Source organism: Somniosus microcephalus, chromosome 10, assembly GCF_052327205.1.
Source record: "Somniosus microcephalus isolate GS21.2 chromosome 10, FLI_Smic_1.0, whole genome shotgun sequence".
In the NCBI taxonomy this organism is placed as follows: Eukaryota; Metazoa; Chordata; class Chondrichthyes; order Squaliformes; family Somniosidae; genus Somniosus; species Somniosus microcephalus.
Genome location: NC_140996.1, coordinates 204,013,913 through 204,031,124, shown reverse-complemented (window position 1 = coordinate 204,031,124; position 17,212 = coordinate 204,013,913). Strand labels below are relative to the sequence as shown.

At 43.9% G+C, this 17,212-nt stretch overlaps 1 protein-coding gene across 1 annotated transcript; it reads right to left on the bottom strand.

Annotated features, from left to right (window-relative positions):
* Window positions 1-242: 242 nt before the first annotated feature.
* LOC147112018 (dicarboxylate carrier UCP2-like) lies at window positions 243-17,203 on the bottom strand. The gene is made up of 7 exons (XM_085999468.1): window positions 16,894-17,203; window positions 11,230-11,418; window positions 6,507-6,714; window positions 5,452-5,649; window positions 4,718-4,819; window positions 4,455-4,635; window positions 243-2,470 (listed from the first exon to the last, which is right to left on the bottom strand). The coding sequence occupies exons 2-7, from the start codon at window positions 11,353-11,355 to the stop codon at window positions 2,359-2,361; spliced, it is 927 nt and encodes a 308-aa protein (XP_085855594.1). The 5' UTR covers window positions 11,356-11,418; window positions 16,894-17,203; the 3' UTR covers window positions 243-2,358.
* Window positions 17,204-17,212: the final 9 nt, after the last annotated feature.

Below are 17,212 nucleotides of genomic sequence, written 5' to 3'. Positions count from 1 at the left end.
TCCTCAACCAATCTTTTGTCCATTGGGAGTAATTTGCACAAACATCAAGTGCAGAAGAGTGCTTACTCTATGCTGATGTCCTCTCAACCTCAATATTGTATTCAGCTGTTTACAGTTCTCTTTAATAGTCCATTGATTCTTAAAGCTGAAATGTTTAATTACTTGTCCATATTGGAAGTAGAGGTGCGAAGGAAATGGATGATATCACATCATTAGTCTGCTTCTGCATTTCAAAACAGACAGACACTAGAAACTCACCTTTATTCAACTTATAAAAATATATTCCCGAAAAGCTACCTCAAATCAAGTAAGAAATAAAGTCGGGTAAGATTTGGTGCATTACAACAACAACAACTTGTATTTATACAGCGCCTTTAACATAGTAAAACATCCTAAGGCGCTGCACAGGAGTGTTTTAAGATTAAAAAAATTTGACACCGATCCACATAAGGATAAATTAGGGCAGATGACCAAAAGCTTGGTCAAAGAGGTAGGTTTTAAGGAGTGTCTTAAAGGAGGAAAGAGAGGTAGTGAGGCAGACAGATTTAGGCAGGGAATTCCAGAGCTTAGGGCCTAGGCAACAGAAGGCACGGCCACCAAAGGTCGAGTGATTATAATCAGGGATCCTCAAGAGGGCAGAATTAGAGGAGCACAGATATCTCAGGGGGGTTGTGGGGATGAAGGAGATTAGAGATAGGAAGGGGTGAGGCCATGGAGGGATTTGAAAACAAGGATGAGAATTTTGAAATGGAGGCGTTGCTTAACCGGGAGCAAATGTAGGTCGGTAAGCACAGGGGTAATGGGTGAACGGGACTTGGTGCGAGTTAGGACACGGGCAGCCGAGTTTTAGATGACCTCAAGTTTACATAGGGTGGAATGTGGGAGGCCAGCCAGGAGTGCGTTGGAATAGTCAAGTCTACAGGTAACAGGCATGGATGAGGGTTTCAGCAGCGGATGAGCTGAGGCAAGGGCGGAGACGTGCGATGTTACGGAGATGGAAGTAGGCGGTCTTTGTTATGCTGCGGATATGTGGTCGGAAGCTCATTTTGGGGTCAAATATGACACCAAGGTTGCAAACAGTGTGGTTCAGCTTCAGACAGATGTTAGGGAGAGGGATGGAGTCAGTGGCTAGGGAACAGAGTTTGTGAGGAGGACCGAAAACAATGGCTTCGGTTTTGCCAATATTTAATAGGAGAAAATTCCTGCTCATCCAGAACTGGATGTCGGACAAGCAGTCTGATAATTTAGAGACCGAGGTAGAGCTGGGTGTCACCAGCGTACATGTGGAAACTGACGCTGTGTTTTCGGATGATGTCGCCAAGGGGCAACATGTAGATGAGAAATAGGCGGGGGCCAAGGATAGATCCTTGAGGGACACCAGAGGTAACGATGTGGGAGCGGGAAGAGAAACCATTGCAGGTGATTCTCTGGTTACGATTAGATAGATAAGAATAGAACCAGGCGAGTGCAGTCCCACCCAGCTCGACGACAGTGGAGAGGCGTTGGAGAAGGATGGAGTGTTCAACCGTGTCAAATGCTGCAGACAAGTCAAGAAGGACGAGGAGGATAGTTTACCTTTGTCACAGTCACAAAGGATGTCATTTGTGACTTTGATGAGAGTCGTTTCAGTACTGTGGCAAGGGCGGAAACCTGATTGGAGGGATTCAAACATGGAATTGCGGGAAAGATGGTCACAGATTTGGGAGGCAACAACATGTTCAAAGACTTTGGAGAGGAAAGGGAGGTTAGAGATGGGGCAGTAGTTTGCAAGGACGGAGGGATCAAGGTTTGGAGCCAGAAAAGGAAGTTGGGTGGTTAGTTTGGTGGGAATAGGGTCGAGGGAGCAGGAAGTGGGTCTCATAGACAAGATGAGCACAGAGAGGTCATGAAGGAAGATCGGAGAGAAACTGGAGAATGATGTAAGTTCAGGGCTAGGGCAGGGGTGAGCCTTAGAGGAAGTTTGGCCCAGTGGGCTAGGGGAAGGAAGGGAAGTGGCAGAGGCAGCTGAATGGATGATCTCAATCTTGGAGACAAAGAAGTCCATGAGCTCCTCACACTTGTTATCGGAGGTGAAGATGGAGGAGACAGGGGAGAGGGGTTTAAGAAGACGATTAGCAGTAGAGAATAGGAGCTGGGGTTTATCTTTGCATTCCAGAATGATTCTGGAATAGTGAGCAATTTTGGCAGGCGAGAGCAGAGCCTGATTTGTGCCACATAAAGCACTATCGACCTGCGATATGCACACATTATAAATCATCCTTTATAACAAAATGCTTAAAAATCCATGCCCTCACATAAATCTGATTTAAAAAAAGTTAACTTTACATAATTTACAAATATGAATAATACAGAACATCATCAAGATGATTCCCAGGATTGTTTGGCCAGCATCATGGCACGTTTTAACTGTTCATAAGTGACAAACATCACCACGTTCCACGACCCCAGCCGCAGGAAGGAGGGCATAAACCTGTTGCAAAATAAACCAATTAGTTGGCGATCATTTAGTTTTTAAGTGATTAACTGAAAAAGTAATCTTCCTTTTACAAGCACCATTGAGATCAATTGCCAGTAGACACCATGTCGTAGCTATGAAGGTTACAATTAACTACATTCCCCTGCATCCGAATTGATGACAGAGTGGTCGTATATATTCATTGCAAAGTTGAAAGTTTGCCATCGAGTCACTTGCCATTTACAGATGTTACTTTTAAACAAGTTTGTTTAGCTTGTATGCTTCTAATGTATAAACTATTGGCAAGAAAATGGATTGAAAAAGTAGCATGCAAGAAAAAAAGTAATAATTGGGGACAGAGCCAAGGTGAGTCAGTCAGTGAGGACAGGAGAGATGGACACGCAGAACTGGATGAATCACTACATTTTAGTGAAGTTGGAGTTTATGGATGGGAGCAGGTGGGAGGACAGCAAAGAGAATACTCCAGAAATCTACTCTAGAAGCGACAGAAGCACAGAGAAAGGTTCTGATGAAAGGTCCCAGACCTGAAACATTAACTCTGTTTCTCTCTCCACGGATGCTGCCTGGCCTGCTGAGTATTTCCAGCATTTTCTGTTGTTATTTCATAAACAGAGGGACTGACATGGAAATAAGCATTTGAGTGTTGAATATGGTGAGTTGTGAAGCTAAGTTCTGGTTTCAACAGGACATCAGGTTCAGCCTGAACAAGTAGAGGGATAGAATCAGTGGTAATTTAATGACTGGCAATCTGGCAGCATAGAGGTGGTCATGGGGTTGGGGAGGTCGAGTTACACAGCGTCCTAAGTGCTGAGAAGACAGAAGCTAGTCTGAAGGGAATCAAGCAGGAGGCTGGAGAAAGAAGTACATAGAGTTATAAGGCAACAAGGTCAAGGATCTTGGAGGAAAACAAGGTTAGTAATGGGGTAAAATAACAAGAGAATGCTGGAAAAACTCAGCAGGTCAGGCAACATCCGTGGAGAGAAATTTGAGTTGCCGTTTCGGGTTGAAACCCTTCTTCAAAACTGGAAAGAAAATAAAAAGATCGAAGGCAAAGCTGCGATCGAACAAAAGGAGACAATAAAAGGTATTAGAAGCCAGATGAGATGGTAATGGGCCCGTGGAGACAAAAGGCAGCTGAGATTAGGTGTGAAGTGTACTGGCAGGTAAGAGACAGCTACCAGGTGAGAGAGAGAAACAAAAGGAGGGGGTGGGGGGGGAGGAAAGGAGGACCCAAAACAAAGGGGTGGAAAAAATTAAAAGGAAAAAAGTAATAGAGGCCGAGGTTATGATCTGAAATGATTGAACTCGATATTGAGTCCGGAAGGCTGCAAAGTGCCTAATCGGAAGATGAGGTGCTGTTCCTCGAGTTTACGTTGAGCTTCCATGGAACAATACAAGAGGCCAAGGACGGTGAGGTCCGAGTGGGAATGGAGCGGTGAATTAAAGTGACAGGCGACCGGAAGCTCGGGGTCACCCTTACGGACTGAACGGAGGTGTTCCGCAAAGGTGCTAGTTGGAGAAGGATGGACGGGTGAGGAATGGTTTTAGAGGGGAAGTACAATAGTGACTGAGAAAAGAAAGCCATTGACTGTCAGCTGGCATGGGAGCCAGGAGACGTCGTTAATTAACAAGCAGGAAGTTGGGGAGGGATCAAGGGAGTGCAGGTGGGTCACCTGGAGATAAACTGGGGGGGGGGGGGGGCGGGGGGAAAGAGAGAAAGAGGAGACTGCGATTGAAGGAGAAAAATAATGAGAGGAAAGGGGGCATAAATGAGGTGGTAGCAATAGAGGCTGCTGTACCCATGAGCCCGTCATACTTGCTATTAGAGGTGAGGGTGGAGGGGAACAGTAATCTAATGTATTTAGAATTATCCAGTGTTGACAGGTTGATGCAAAAACGGTACAAGACTTCATAACATGAGATCCTTTCATTTCAATTCCACCATAGTCTGCCTATGTTGATTAAATAAAACAGTTACCCTTTATAGAAGGCTGTGCAACCCTCCTTTGTCAGCATGCTAAAGGAACAGTTCAAGGCGCTGCTGTATTGGCCAAGGACAGAGTTCATGTATCTCGTCTTCACTACATCAACAGGTGAAGCAACAATGGTCGTGCAGAATCCAGCACCAAAAGCAGCACAAAAGTGGCACGGGAGGTTATCTGTAAGCAAAATCTTAATCACTATTTTGTGCTAACAAAAAATAAGTTTCAGCTTTTATATTCATCAATGTGCAATGCTTACCGGTCATAAGGTTATACTTTATCAATGCATCCTTAATCAGATCATAAGTCACCAGTTCTGAACAGTTCACGATAGAATTGCGAACAATATTTGGCAAAGTACCTGCAAAACCAACAAATGCTTTAGTGGCACCTGAATTGGCCTTTTCAATCCTCCTGTAGCAAATTGTGTACAATACGACTTTATTGAGAAGTTCATTCAGCCCATTATGAATTGTATTAGCAGCCATTTAACTATATAAAGCAATGAACCTGCAAAGCTACATATTAGAAAAAGGTCAAAAGACATCTATTAATCTTCAAGAACCCAACTAGTATTTACACATGTGGCTGAGGGGTTAAAAGCTCAGTAGTGCAGTAGTGAACCATAAACTAGGAATGTTTTGTATTGAATCCATGATTTGTGCCAACTCTGCTTATATCAGCCAGGATATTTTAAATTGTCTGCCTTTCCCTATCCCCTTCAGGGAAGGGAGCCAAAGTAGAGCTTTCACTTCAAAGGGAGGATTCAGTCGTTTTAGTGACCATTTTGACTGGTTAATATACACCAATAAATGGGCCCCTGAAAGAGTTCTCATTTTATCCCTTCTAGTACTATATACCACTACTGTCTGCCACATACCATTAGATAATGGTGAAATACAGGCCAGCCATTAATATTAGTTCCAACAGAGGTAAATTCAGGTATATTTAAGAACCTTAATTTGATTATTACTGGATGAGACATTCACAGACCTTTCCATAATCCTTGAAGTCCTTCCTCCCTAGCAATTGTTCTGTAGGCATCTATAGTCCCACTGTACCGCTTATTCACACCAGCTCGGTTTACTTGTGCTTGAAACCTTACTTTCACCACATCTGTGGGCTGTGCCAAGGTGACCGCCATTGTTCCTGTTGTACATCCAGCAAGCAAACGATTACCAATGGTAACAGCTGAAAAAAACAAGGAGATCAGCGTACAGAGAGTTGAGGGTGTGGAATTCACTTCTAGGGTCAGTGGTTGAGGCAGAAACTGTCAACATTCAAGATTAGATTGGATAGGTGCACTCCGGGAGTGCATTCCAGATCATAACAAATCATTGCGTAAAAAAAAAGTCTCCTTATTTCCCCCCTGGATTTTTTTTACCAATTATCTTAAATCTGTGTCCTTTGGTTACTAACCCTCCTGCCAGTGGAAACAGTTTCCCTCTATCTACTCTATCAAAACTTCTCATGATTTTGAACACCTCCATCAAATCTCCCCTTAACCTTCTCTGCTCCAAGGGGGGCAACCCCAGCTTATCTAGTCTCTCCACTTAACTTAAGTCCCTCATCCCTGGTACCATTCTGGTAAATCTCCTCTGCACCCTCTCCAAGACTTTAACATCTTTCCCAAAGTGTAGTGCCCAGAATTGGACACAATATTCTAGCTAAGGCCTAACCAGTGATTTATAAAGGTTTACCATGACTTCCTTGCTTATGTATTCTGTACCTCTATTTATAAATCCAAGTATTCTGTATGCTTTTTTAAACGCCTTATCAACTTGTCCTGCCACCTTTGTGTATGTGCACCCCCGGGTCTCTCTGTTCCTGCACCCCCTTTAAAATTGTACCATTTAACTTACATTACCTTTCCTCATCACTTCACACTTCTCTGCATTAAATTTCAGCTGCCATGTCTCTGCTCATTTCACCAGTCTATGTTCTCCTGAAGTCCGCAACGATCCTCCTCACTGTTTACTAGTTTTATATATAAATATTTGTTTTACTACACAAGTTTAGATATTGCACACTCGCCTGAGGACACTTACTGTCAGATCCATTGGAGTAGAACTGTTTGACAGAATCATAAAACCCAATACGCACAGATGCAAAACTCATTTGGCGTTGAAGACCAGCCACCAAGCCATTGTAGAGACTTCTCGGTCCTTCAGTCTTCACAATTGTAGCTATGGTACCAAAGACCCCTCTATACTTTGGAGAAGTCACATTGTTGACCGATTTGGATTCCCCTTGAATCTGTGCGTTATGAACAGGGTTTAATTTTGATTAACTCCAATTCAGAGTTTCATATTACATTTGATAAGAGTTTCACAATTAAGCTTTCTATAATCTCACCTACTAATTTCAATCAAGTTGGCAATGTTAATCCTTTATTAGAACATCTGAAAGCATAGTCCTTAGAGATTCCATTAATTATTTCTAGACAAAACCAAACATTCAAACAAAATACTTGGTTTTCATGAAAGTTTCCGGGGCAAAAGCAGTCAGTTTCTAGTCAGTTCTCGTGCTCATCAGCATGCCAAGAACTGGTTCTAGATTCCAAGCATTCCCAGCCAATTCTTGTTGCCTTTTGCTTCACACAACAGCACAACGGAAATGGGTTCAGTATGTATCAAGATCCCACGATCCAATGCGGGGCTGCATGATTGTCCTTCTGTATCATGCAGCCACACTTATTTGACAAGATTTTACAGTTCCTAGTCAACGTCAGTATCTAGCAATATGGAGAACATACCAATGACCATTCTGTGATAGAAGGGAACATCAGTCTTGAACAGCATTGGTCCAATTTCCAGGCTAGGCCAAGGATAGAGAGCAGGTGAATTCCAACCAGGAGCCAGAATTTGAGGTGGAACACTTCCATTCAGACTTGGGAAGTGTGTCTGGGAGTTATACCCAGGAATTCCATCCTTACATGGCCCCAACCGAACTACTCTCGCCGAGAGCAAACACAAGTACCATGGAGAACTTTTGAAAGGCTCCAGATCTTAGCCAGAATATAACTGATCCCACTATTAATCCCACCCTCCCTTAACTAGAGACAGACTGGTTTCCTTGGGAGCTGAAGTCATTTGCACTTGATTTTTCTTTAGGCCAGCAAGACCTTGGGCTAAGCAATGTGGGCATCTTCATCTTACAAGGTGGGCACTGCTGAAGGACCCCCCGAAGGCGCCAGCTGTCTGTCTCAACCAAACAAATTACCCATTTCCTGCAATTTGGGTTGGGACAGAGAGAGGGAGAGAAAAAAGAACACAAGCAGATGTCACCCAGGCTGGCGGTAGAGACAGTACAATTGGCCTCAGTATCCCTGAGGAAATGTGCACATGTGGATGACCAGCAAGGACCAGGAGAAAGTAGAAGGAAAAAAATTAGCAAGCTACCCTTTCAAACAGGAATTTTCATTTTTAAGTTAAACAACCCAATAGTTGTAGCAGTAAAGAAACTAAAGGGTCACAAAAATATTTTGGGTAAAAAGAAAAGTCAGTTTCTTGGCCAGACCACTAGTCAAAGGAATGCATAGCAGAATGATTATAGATACAGAAGGCTGCAGCACCACACTGTCCTGACAGAAATGAAAACAATATACTACCTGCATTATATTTTTTAAATTAAAGAACAAGTCCAAAGATTTGTTGTTGAGGCTCAGTCATTAACAACACTCAATTTAGGAACACTGCAGATTGAGTTATATACAAAGAATATTATATTGAGATTTGCCAAAATTGAGATACGAGCTAATTTACCCCCATTTCATTCAGCTTAAAGGATGCCCAATACACCCATTTTCCTTTTCCTACATCATCTGCTTACAGTGCAGAAAGCCTCAACTGCTTGGTGATTGCAATATCCATCTCTATTCACCTTGTCTTCTCCTCCAGTTTCACTGCCCTCCTGTCCTCCCTTAACCTCCGTATAAACTCTCCTACCCGTATTCATGGACAGCCCTTTGACCTTGCCATTTCACATAGCCTCTCTACTCTTATTGTATCAATCATACACATGATCTCCCACCATTCATAATTCTGGAAAACTCCTTTTCACCACTACCAAGCGTCTTTAAACTCCTCTCTCCTGCCCCTTCCAACCTCATCAAGTGCAAAGAGCTCATGAAATTCTTTGTCACTAAAATTGAAACCTATCAGATGTGAGCATATATACCGCACAACTGGTTTGGCCATTCATCGCCAGATCTGACTGGACCACACCAAGCACTTTTGGGCCCTGCTCTCCTCTGCCAAAACTGCTCACTACTCCAAGATCAAACTGGAATGCAAAGATAACCCCCAGCTTCTTTTCTCCACTATCAACCATCTCATTAAATCCCTCTGCCCTTCCACCCTCACAGTGCGAGGAGCTCATGGACTTCTTTGTTACCAAAATTTGAGACCATCTGTTCAGCTGCCTCTGCCTCATCCCTCCCTTCTCCTTGCCCACCAAGCCAAGGTTCCACCTGGCCTTAGTTCTGAACTCGCATCTTTCTCTAGTTTCTCTCATACACTCCCCTCATGCCCTCTCAAGCTGTTCTTGTCCATGAGACCCACCTCCTGCTCTCTCGATCCTATTCCCACTAAATTACTGACCACCCAACTTCTCTTCCTGGCCCCCATGCTAGCTGATATTGTAAATGGTTCCCTCTGCTCAGGGACTGTTCCCCTAAAATCTGTCATCACCCCACTCCCTCCTCAAAAAATCCACCCTTGACCCCTCTGTCCATGCAAATAACCGCCCCATCTCCAACCTCCCTTTCCTGTCCAAAGTACTTAAAAGTGTTGTCACCTCCCAAATCTGTGCTCATATTTCCTGCAACTACATGTTTGAACCTCTCCAATCAGGTTTCTGCCCCTACCACAGCACTGAAAAGGCCCTAATCAAAGTCACAATTGACATCCTCTGTGACTCTGATCCTTCTTGACCTCTCTGCAGCCTTTGATACTGTTAACCACACCGTCCTCCAATGCTGCTCCTCCATTGTCCAGCTGAGTGGGACTGCCCTCACCTGGTTCCACTCTTGCCTATCCAGTCGTAGCCAGAGAATCTCCTGCAATGGCTTCTCCTCACCTTTACCTCTGGTGTCCCCCCAGGAGATATCCTTGGCTCCTTATTTCTCAGCTATATGCTGCCCCTTGGCAACATCATCCGAAGACATGGCGTCAGGTTCTATATGTACGCTAATGACACCCAGCTCTACCTCACCACTATCTCTCTTGACTCCTTCACTGCCTGTTATCAGACGGATTGTCTGACATCTAGTCATGGATGAGCTGCAATTTCCTCCAATTAAATATTGGAAAGACTGAAGCCATTGTCTTCGGACCCGCCACAAACTCCACCCCCTCGCCACTGATTCCATCCCCCTCCCTGGCCAACATCTCAGGCTGAACCAGATCATTTGCAACCTCGGCATCCCTTTTTGACCTTGAGCTGAGCTTCTGACCCCATCACAAAGACCGCCTACTTCCACCTCCGTAACATTGCCCATCTTTGCCCTTACCTCAGCTTATCTGCTGCTGAAACCCTCATCCATGCTTTTGTCACCTCAAGATTCGACTATTCCAATGCTGTCCTGGCCAGCCTCCCATCCTCTGTAAACTTAAGCTCATTCAAAACTCGACTGCTCATATCCTATCCCAAGTCCTGCTCACCCATCACCCCTGTGCTTGCTGACCTACATTGGCTCCCAGTACTTCAATGCCTCAAATGTAAAATTGTTTTCCTTGTGTTCAAATCCCTTCATGGCCTCATCCCTCCCTATCTCTAACCTTCTCCAGACCTCCAAGAACTCGGTGTTCCTCTAACTTTGGCTTCTTTTGCAGTCTCCACTCTCTTAAGATGCCCAGCATTTGTGGCCTTGCCTTCAGCTGTCTAGGTCCTAAGTGATGGTGTTCCCTCCCTAAACCTCTCCACCTTACACTTCTCAAAACACACCTCTTTGGCCAAGCTTTTTGTCACCTCTCCTGATAGCTCTTCCTTTGTCTTGTAGTTGATTTTTGAACAATTACACTTCGGTGAACTGCCTTGGGACATTTTTCTAGATTAAAAAGGTGCTATATTAATGAAAGTTGTTGTTGAAAAGCTCTTAAGGCAGCGAGTAACTAAAAAACACAAGTCAAGAAGGTCCCATTTTGTTGTTTAAGAAGCTTCCCTGTTTATTCCTCCTAACTCGAGGTCACTAGTCTTGTACGACTGGCAGAATATTGATTCTACAGGAGTTTTGGTTGCTGCACGAGTGCTCTTTATCCATTTAGGGAAACCTACTACAGGAAACTCTTTGGTATCTGGCACAGACGGGACCGGGATGGTGCCGGTTGATTAAAAATTCCAGATGACAGAGAGAGTTATCTACCGAGGCTATTTTTAACAAACATAATTCCATAATGCAAGATGGAGGAGATAATTCACGATAAAGATGGAGACACACAGAAAAATGGCGGATCGGAAGAGACTACCGGCAGCGTGGGAGAGTCAGACTCCTGTTATTGAGGTGTTCGGACTTCCGACAGCGCCATGAAGCCGAGTAGTGGCGGTTTGGAGAACTACCCCCACTGACTAACTCGGCCACCGCGGGAGACTCGGACTCAGCAACATTTCCAGTTATTGAGGTGTTGTTTTCGGAGTATGCATTTTGCCAGTTAATAGAGAATTCCGGATATTTAGGTGCCGTTTAAACGAGAGTTTCCTGTACTACAGTCTGGTATTACTGTAGTGATAATCAACAAGGAGAACAAACCTTTATGTAAATATAAATTTTACCTGCAATCTCACTTTGGTAGTATCAAGAGGGAATGTAACAAGATCGGCTATGCAAGCTGCTGTACCAGCACCAATAACTTTTACAGCAGATGTTGGAGGCACATCTGTGGGTTTAAATCCAACCATATTCAAGTGCAGTCTTAATACAGATGCCTGGAATCTTGCAAATTCACAGTTCTCCAACCAAACCTACAAGAAAGTAATATTGACAATACTGAACATCCTGTTGTTTTCCTTTTTAAAAAGGCCAGAAAGAAGCCAACATACCTTTAAGTATATTGCTAGCTTTACTTTTATGCGGAGCATTAGTCGCTGAATTAGTTTTCACTAAAATGCTCACTCACCTTGTGTTTTCCTACAAATTCTATAGGAGAAACACAGAAAAGCGGAGTTACGAACAATGACGGACAGGTAAAGACCACCTGGTCCATCCAGCCTGTCTCACACACTTGCGACACCTGGTGTATCACAATATAGACACTCTCCACCCCACCCGTAACCATGGGATCTCCTGGGAGAGGCGAAAAAACAGATAAAAACCCAGGTCAATTTGGAGGGAACTAATCTGGAAAATTCCTCTCCGACCCATCTGGGCAATCGAAACTAGTCCAGGAGATCACTCTGGCCCTGAATTCACTGAAGAACCTACCTTTTCTAAGAGGCGATGTCTGCTCCAACCAAAAACAGGTCCAGCTCTCGCTTGAACTAATTCAGCGAGTCGGCGTCCGCCACACAAAATGGCAGCCTGCACGAGTGGTCCGCTATTCTCTGGGAAAAGAACCACCTCCCAGCATCTAAACTAGATCTGGCCTTACACAACTTAAAATTGTGATTCCTAGTCCTTCCTAACCTATTATAACACATCTCAGGTGCATAAGAATATAAGAACATAAGAAATAGGAGCAGGAGTAGGCCATTCGGCCCTTCGAGCCTGCACCGCCATTCAATGAGATCATGGCTGATCTTCTGCCTCAACTCCATTCATCGGCCCTATCGCCCATATCCCTTGATGCCCTTACTAGTCAGAAATCTATCGACTTCTGTTTTGAATATACCCAATGACTGAGCCTCCACAGCCCTCTGGGGTAGAGAATTCCAAAGATTCACCACCCTCTGTGTGAAGAAATTTCTTCACATCTCAGTCCTGAATGGCCTACCCTTTATCCTGAGGCTGTGGCCCCTGGTTCTAGACTCCCCAGCCAAGGGAAACATTCTCCCAGTATCCACCCTATCAAGCCCTGTAATAATTTTGTATGCTTCAATGAGATCCCCTCTCATTCTTCTGAATTCAAGAGAATACAGGCCTAGTTTACTCAATCTCTTCTCATACGACAGTCTCGCCATCCCAGGAATCAATCTCATGAACCTTTGTTGCACTCCCTCTATGGCAAGTATATGCTTCCTTAGGTAAGGAGACCAAAATTGTACAGTACTCCAGGTGTGGTCTCACCAAGGCCCTATATAATTGGAGTAAGACTTCTTTACTCCTGTACTCAAATCCTCTTGTAATGAAGGCCAGCGTACCATTTGCTTTCCTAATGGTTTGCTGCACCTGCACATTCACTTTCAGTGACTCATGTACAAGGACACCCAGGTCCCTTTGAGCATCTGCATTCCCCAATCTTTCACCATTTAGGAAATACTCTGCCTTTGTTTTTTCTACCAAAGTGGATAACTTCACATTTATCCACATTATATTCCATCTACCATGTTCTTGCTCACTCACTGAGCCTGTCGAGATCCCCTTGAAGCCTCTTCACAACTGACACTGCCACCTAGCTTTGTATCATCAGCAAATTTGGAAATGTTACATTTAGTCCCCTCACCCAAATCATTGATATAGATTGTGAATAGCTGGGGCCTAAGCACCGATCCTTGCAGTACCCCACTAGTCACAGCCTGCCATCCTGAAAAAGAGCCGTTTATCCCTACTCTTTGTTTTCTGTCTGTTAACCAATTCTCAATCCATGCTAGTATATTACCCCCAATTCCATGTGCCCTAATTTTGTTTGCCAACCTCTTGTGTGGGACCTTATCGAAGGTCTTCTGAAAATCCAAATACACCACATCTACCGGTTCCCCTTTGTCTACGTTAGTGGGTGTGATATATAGGCCTCCAAATAGTAATATGGAGGTGAGGGAAGGCATAAAAAGGGAAATTAGAGAAGCGTGCGATAAGAGCACAGCTGTCATCATGGGTGACTTTAATTTACATATTGATTGGACTACCCAAATTAGTAAAAATTCTGAGGAGGAGGAATTCCTGGAATGTTTTCGGGACGGTTATCTGGACCAATATGTCGAGGAGCCGACTCGAGATCAGGCCATTTTAGACTGGGTATTGTGCAATGAGAAGGGACTTATCAGCAATCTTCTTGTACGAGGCCCCTTGGGTCAGAGCGATCATAATATGATCGAGCTCTCAGTCGAGATGGAGAGTGAGGAAATTGCATCAGAGACTAAGGTCCAGAACTTAAATAAAGGGAATTACGAGGGTATGAGACGGGAATTGGGTAAGATTGATTGGGTGGTGTTTCTGGGGGGATTGACAGTGGATAGACAATGGCAAGCATTCAAAGATAGAATGGAAGAATTCCAGAACATGTTTATACCGGTTTGGCATAAAAATAAACCTAAAAAGGTGGCTCAACCGTGGATAACGAGGGAAATTAGGGACAGCATAAAATAAAAAAAAAGGGCATATCAACTGGCAAAAAAAAGCACCAGACCGGAAGATTGGGGGCAGTACAGGATACAGCAAAAGAGGACAAAGGGATTAATCAGGAAGGGGAAAATAGAATACGAAAGTAAACTTGCAGCAAACATAAAGACAGACTGCAAAAGCTTTTATCGGTATATCAGGAGGAAAAGACTGGTAAAATCCCAAGTCGGTCCCTTGCAGTCCGATTCGGGAGAATATATAATGGAGAATAAGGAAATGGCAGACCAATTAAACTCATACTTTGGTTCTGTATTCACAAAGGAGGACACAAATAACCTCCCAGGAATATCGGCAAACATAGGGACTAATGAGAGGGAGGAGCTGACAGAAATTAGTATCTCTAGGGATATGGTGTTGGGTAAGTTGAGGGGACTGAAGGCCGACAAATCCCCGGGGCCTGATAAACTACATCCTAGGGTACTTAAGGAGGTGGCCCTGGAGATAGCAGATGCTCTAAGGATCATCTTCCGGAACTCCATTGACTCGGGAACAGTACCCGTGGATTGGAGGGTAGCTAATGTTACCCCAATATTTAAAAAGGGGGGTAGAGAGAAAGCAGGGAATTATAGACCAGTAAGCCTTACATCGGTTGTGGGCAAAATGCTAGAGTCCATTATTAAGGATAAAATAGCGGAGCACTTGACAAATGGGGAAAGGATCGGATAGAGTCAACATGGATTTACAAAGGGTAAATCGTGTTTGACTAATCTGCTGGAATTTTTTGAGGAAGTAACTGGTAAAATAGATGGGGGAGAGCCAGTGGATGTGGTGTACCTTGACTTCCAGAAAGCCTTCGATAAGGTTCCACACAAAAGATTATCATGCAAAATTAAGGCTCATGGGATTGGGGGCAAAGTATTAACGTGGATAGAGAACTGGCTGGCGGATAGAAAACAGAGAGTTGGAATAAACGGCTCGTTTTCGGAGTGGCAGGCAGTGACCAGCGGGGTGCCGCAAGGATCTGTCCTGGGACCCCAGCTGTTCACAATATATATAAATGATCTGGATCAGGGAATTGGATGCAATATTTCCAAATTCGCTGACGACACTAAACTAGGAGGAGGGGTGGGCTCTGATGAGGATGTCAGGAGGCTACAGTGCGATTTGGACAGGTTGGGGGAATGGGCGGATACGTGGCAGATGCACTATAATGTGGATAAATGCGAGGTTATCCACTTTGGGGGTAAAAACAGGAGGGTAGATTATTATCTAAATGGCAATAGATTGGGAGATGGGGAAGTGCAGAGGGACCTGGGTGTTCTTGTGCACCAGTCACTGAAGGAGAGCATGCAGGTGCAACAGGCGATTAAGAAGGCAAATGGTATGTTGGCCTTCATATCAAGGGGGTTCGAGTATAGGAATAGGGATACCTTACTACAGCTGTACAAGGTGCTGGTGAGACCGCATCTGGAGTATTGTGTACAGTTTTGGTCGCCCCATCTGCGGAAGGATGTTCTTGCCATGGAAAGAGTGCAGCGGCGATTCACCAGGCTGATACCTGGAATGGCGGGAATGACCTACGAGGAGAGATTGAATAGTTTGGGCTTGTACTCACTGGAGTTTAGAAGATTGAGAGGGGATCTCATCGAAACATATAAAATTATGGCAGGCCTGGACAGGCTGAATTCAGAGAGAATGTTTCCAATGGCAGGGGAGCACAGAACCAGGGGCCACAGTCTAAAAATAGCGGGCAAATCATTTAAAACAGAGATGAGGAAGAATTTCTTCACTCAAAGAGTGGTGAGCCTGTGGAATTCCCTGCCACAGAGGGCTGTGAAGGCTAATTCAATAAATATTTTCAAGAGAGAATTGGATATATTTCTGAAGGCTAAGGGGATTAAGGGTTACGGAGAAAAGGCGGGGACGGGGTACTGAACTGGTAAGATCAGCTAAGATCTCAGATGAAGATCAGCCATGATCTCATTGAATGGCGGAGCAGGCTCGAAGGGCCGAATGGCCTACTCCTGTTCCTATCTCTATGTTTCTATGTTACTCCACTAGTTACATCCTCAAAGAACTCCAATAGGTTTGTCAAACAGGATTTCCCTTTCATAAATCCATGTTGACTCTGCCCAATCTTACAATTAGTTTCTAAGTGCCCAGGTTATTGCATCCTTTATAATAGATTCCAGCATTTTCCCAACTATTGATGTGAGGCTAACAGGTCTGTAGTTCCCCGTTTTCTCTCTCCCTCCTTTCTTAAATAGTGGGGTTACATTTGCTATCCTCAATCTGCATAGTTTCAGACTGTGGTTATACCAGTACATGCCCAGAGAGCAGTAGCAGCTGATTGCTAAAGATAAGCAGCAAGTTCCCTTGGCTGTAAGTTGCACTCTTGTCTTCCAGGAGAGTTCCCTGTGCATACAGGTACACTCCTGCTGATTAAATTAGTAATGTTTTGAGACTAAAGTCAGGGGCATCTGTTTTCTCAAGACAAACATAAAGATTGCAGTAAGCACACCACTAAATACTCTTGAAAACACAGCCTTACACCACGTTGAAGTTATGCACATCACAGTGACAAGCCCAAACATTAGTTGGTTTTAGTTCTAATTTTGAGAGGCCGGTGGCCAGGAACCAGATGCCGGTATTCACTAATCCAGCTCCCTTATCCCAGCAGCAAACTCCGAGACCAATTCATTGCTGGTAAGAGGTGCTGTAAGTTTAACCCTGAGTACTGAAAAACTTTTTTTGATGGTGGGGTGGGAAGAGAGCGGATTATACTAAAGGTATTACTGGACAAATTATGATTTCCACAGCTGTGACATACTTTAACCGTTGTCTATTTTGATACGTGACCGATTTACAGTAAAATAAAATTAGCAGGTTATATATGTCTTTGATTATATTAAAGAGTTGAAATTAATGGAGCATTATGAAGAGTTATCTACGTGATCCAACAAAATAAATAGCAAAACACAGGATAAAATTAATTTTCTTACCCATATACAAAAGACTTTATACAGCGCCTTTCACAACCTCAGGACGTCCCAAAGCGCTTTACAACCAATGAAGTACTTTTTGAAGTGTAGTCACTGTTGCAATGTAGGCAAGTGAAGATTACTAACAAACAAAATTGCGAAATCCCACACCAAAATAAACCTACTCCAAGGAGAATAACTTCCCTTTCTACTTCTTCCCCAACAAACTTCCACTAGCTAGGGAACAGGCTGCCCCGATCTCTATTTATATGGGATTACACGGGCGGGAATTTCTCATTGGTTGAGAAAGAGATTTGTTGATTTCAGGTAACTCAATGTC

What these genes read in the sequence shown, in the direction of transcription:
- LOC147112018 (XM_085999468.1), bottom strand. Translation starts at nt 11,355, where the DNA reads ATGGTTGGATTTAAACCCACAGATGTGCCTCCAACATCTGCTGTAAAA. An exon ending in CTACCAAAGTGAGATTGCAG is followed by an intron (nt 6,715 to 11,229) that starts GTAAAATTTATA and finishes CATAACGCACAG; the next exon opens with ATTCAAGGGGAATCCAAATC. An exon ending in CTACTCCAATGGATCTGACA is followed by an intron (nt 5,650 to 6,506) that starts GTAAGTGTCCTC and finishes TGTTTTTTTCAG; the next exon opens with CTGTTACCATTGGTAATCGT.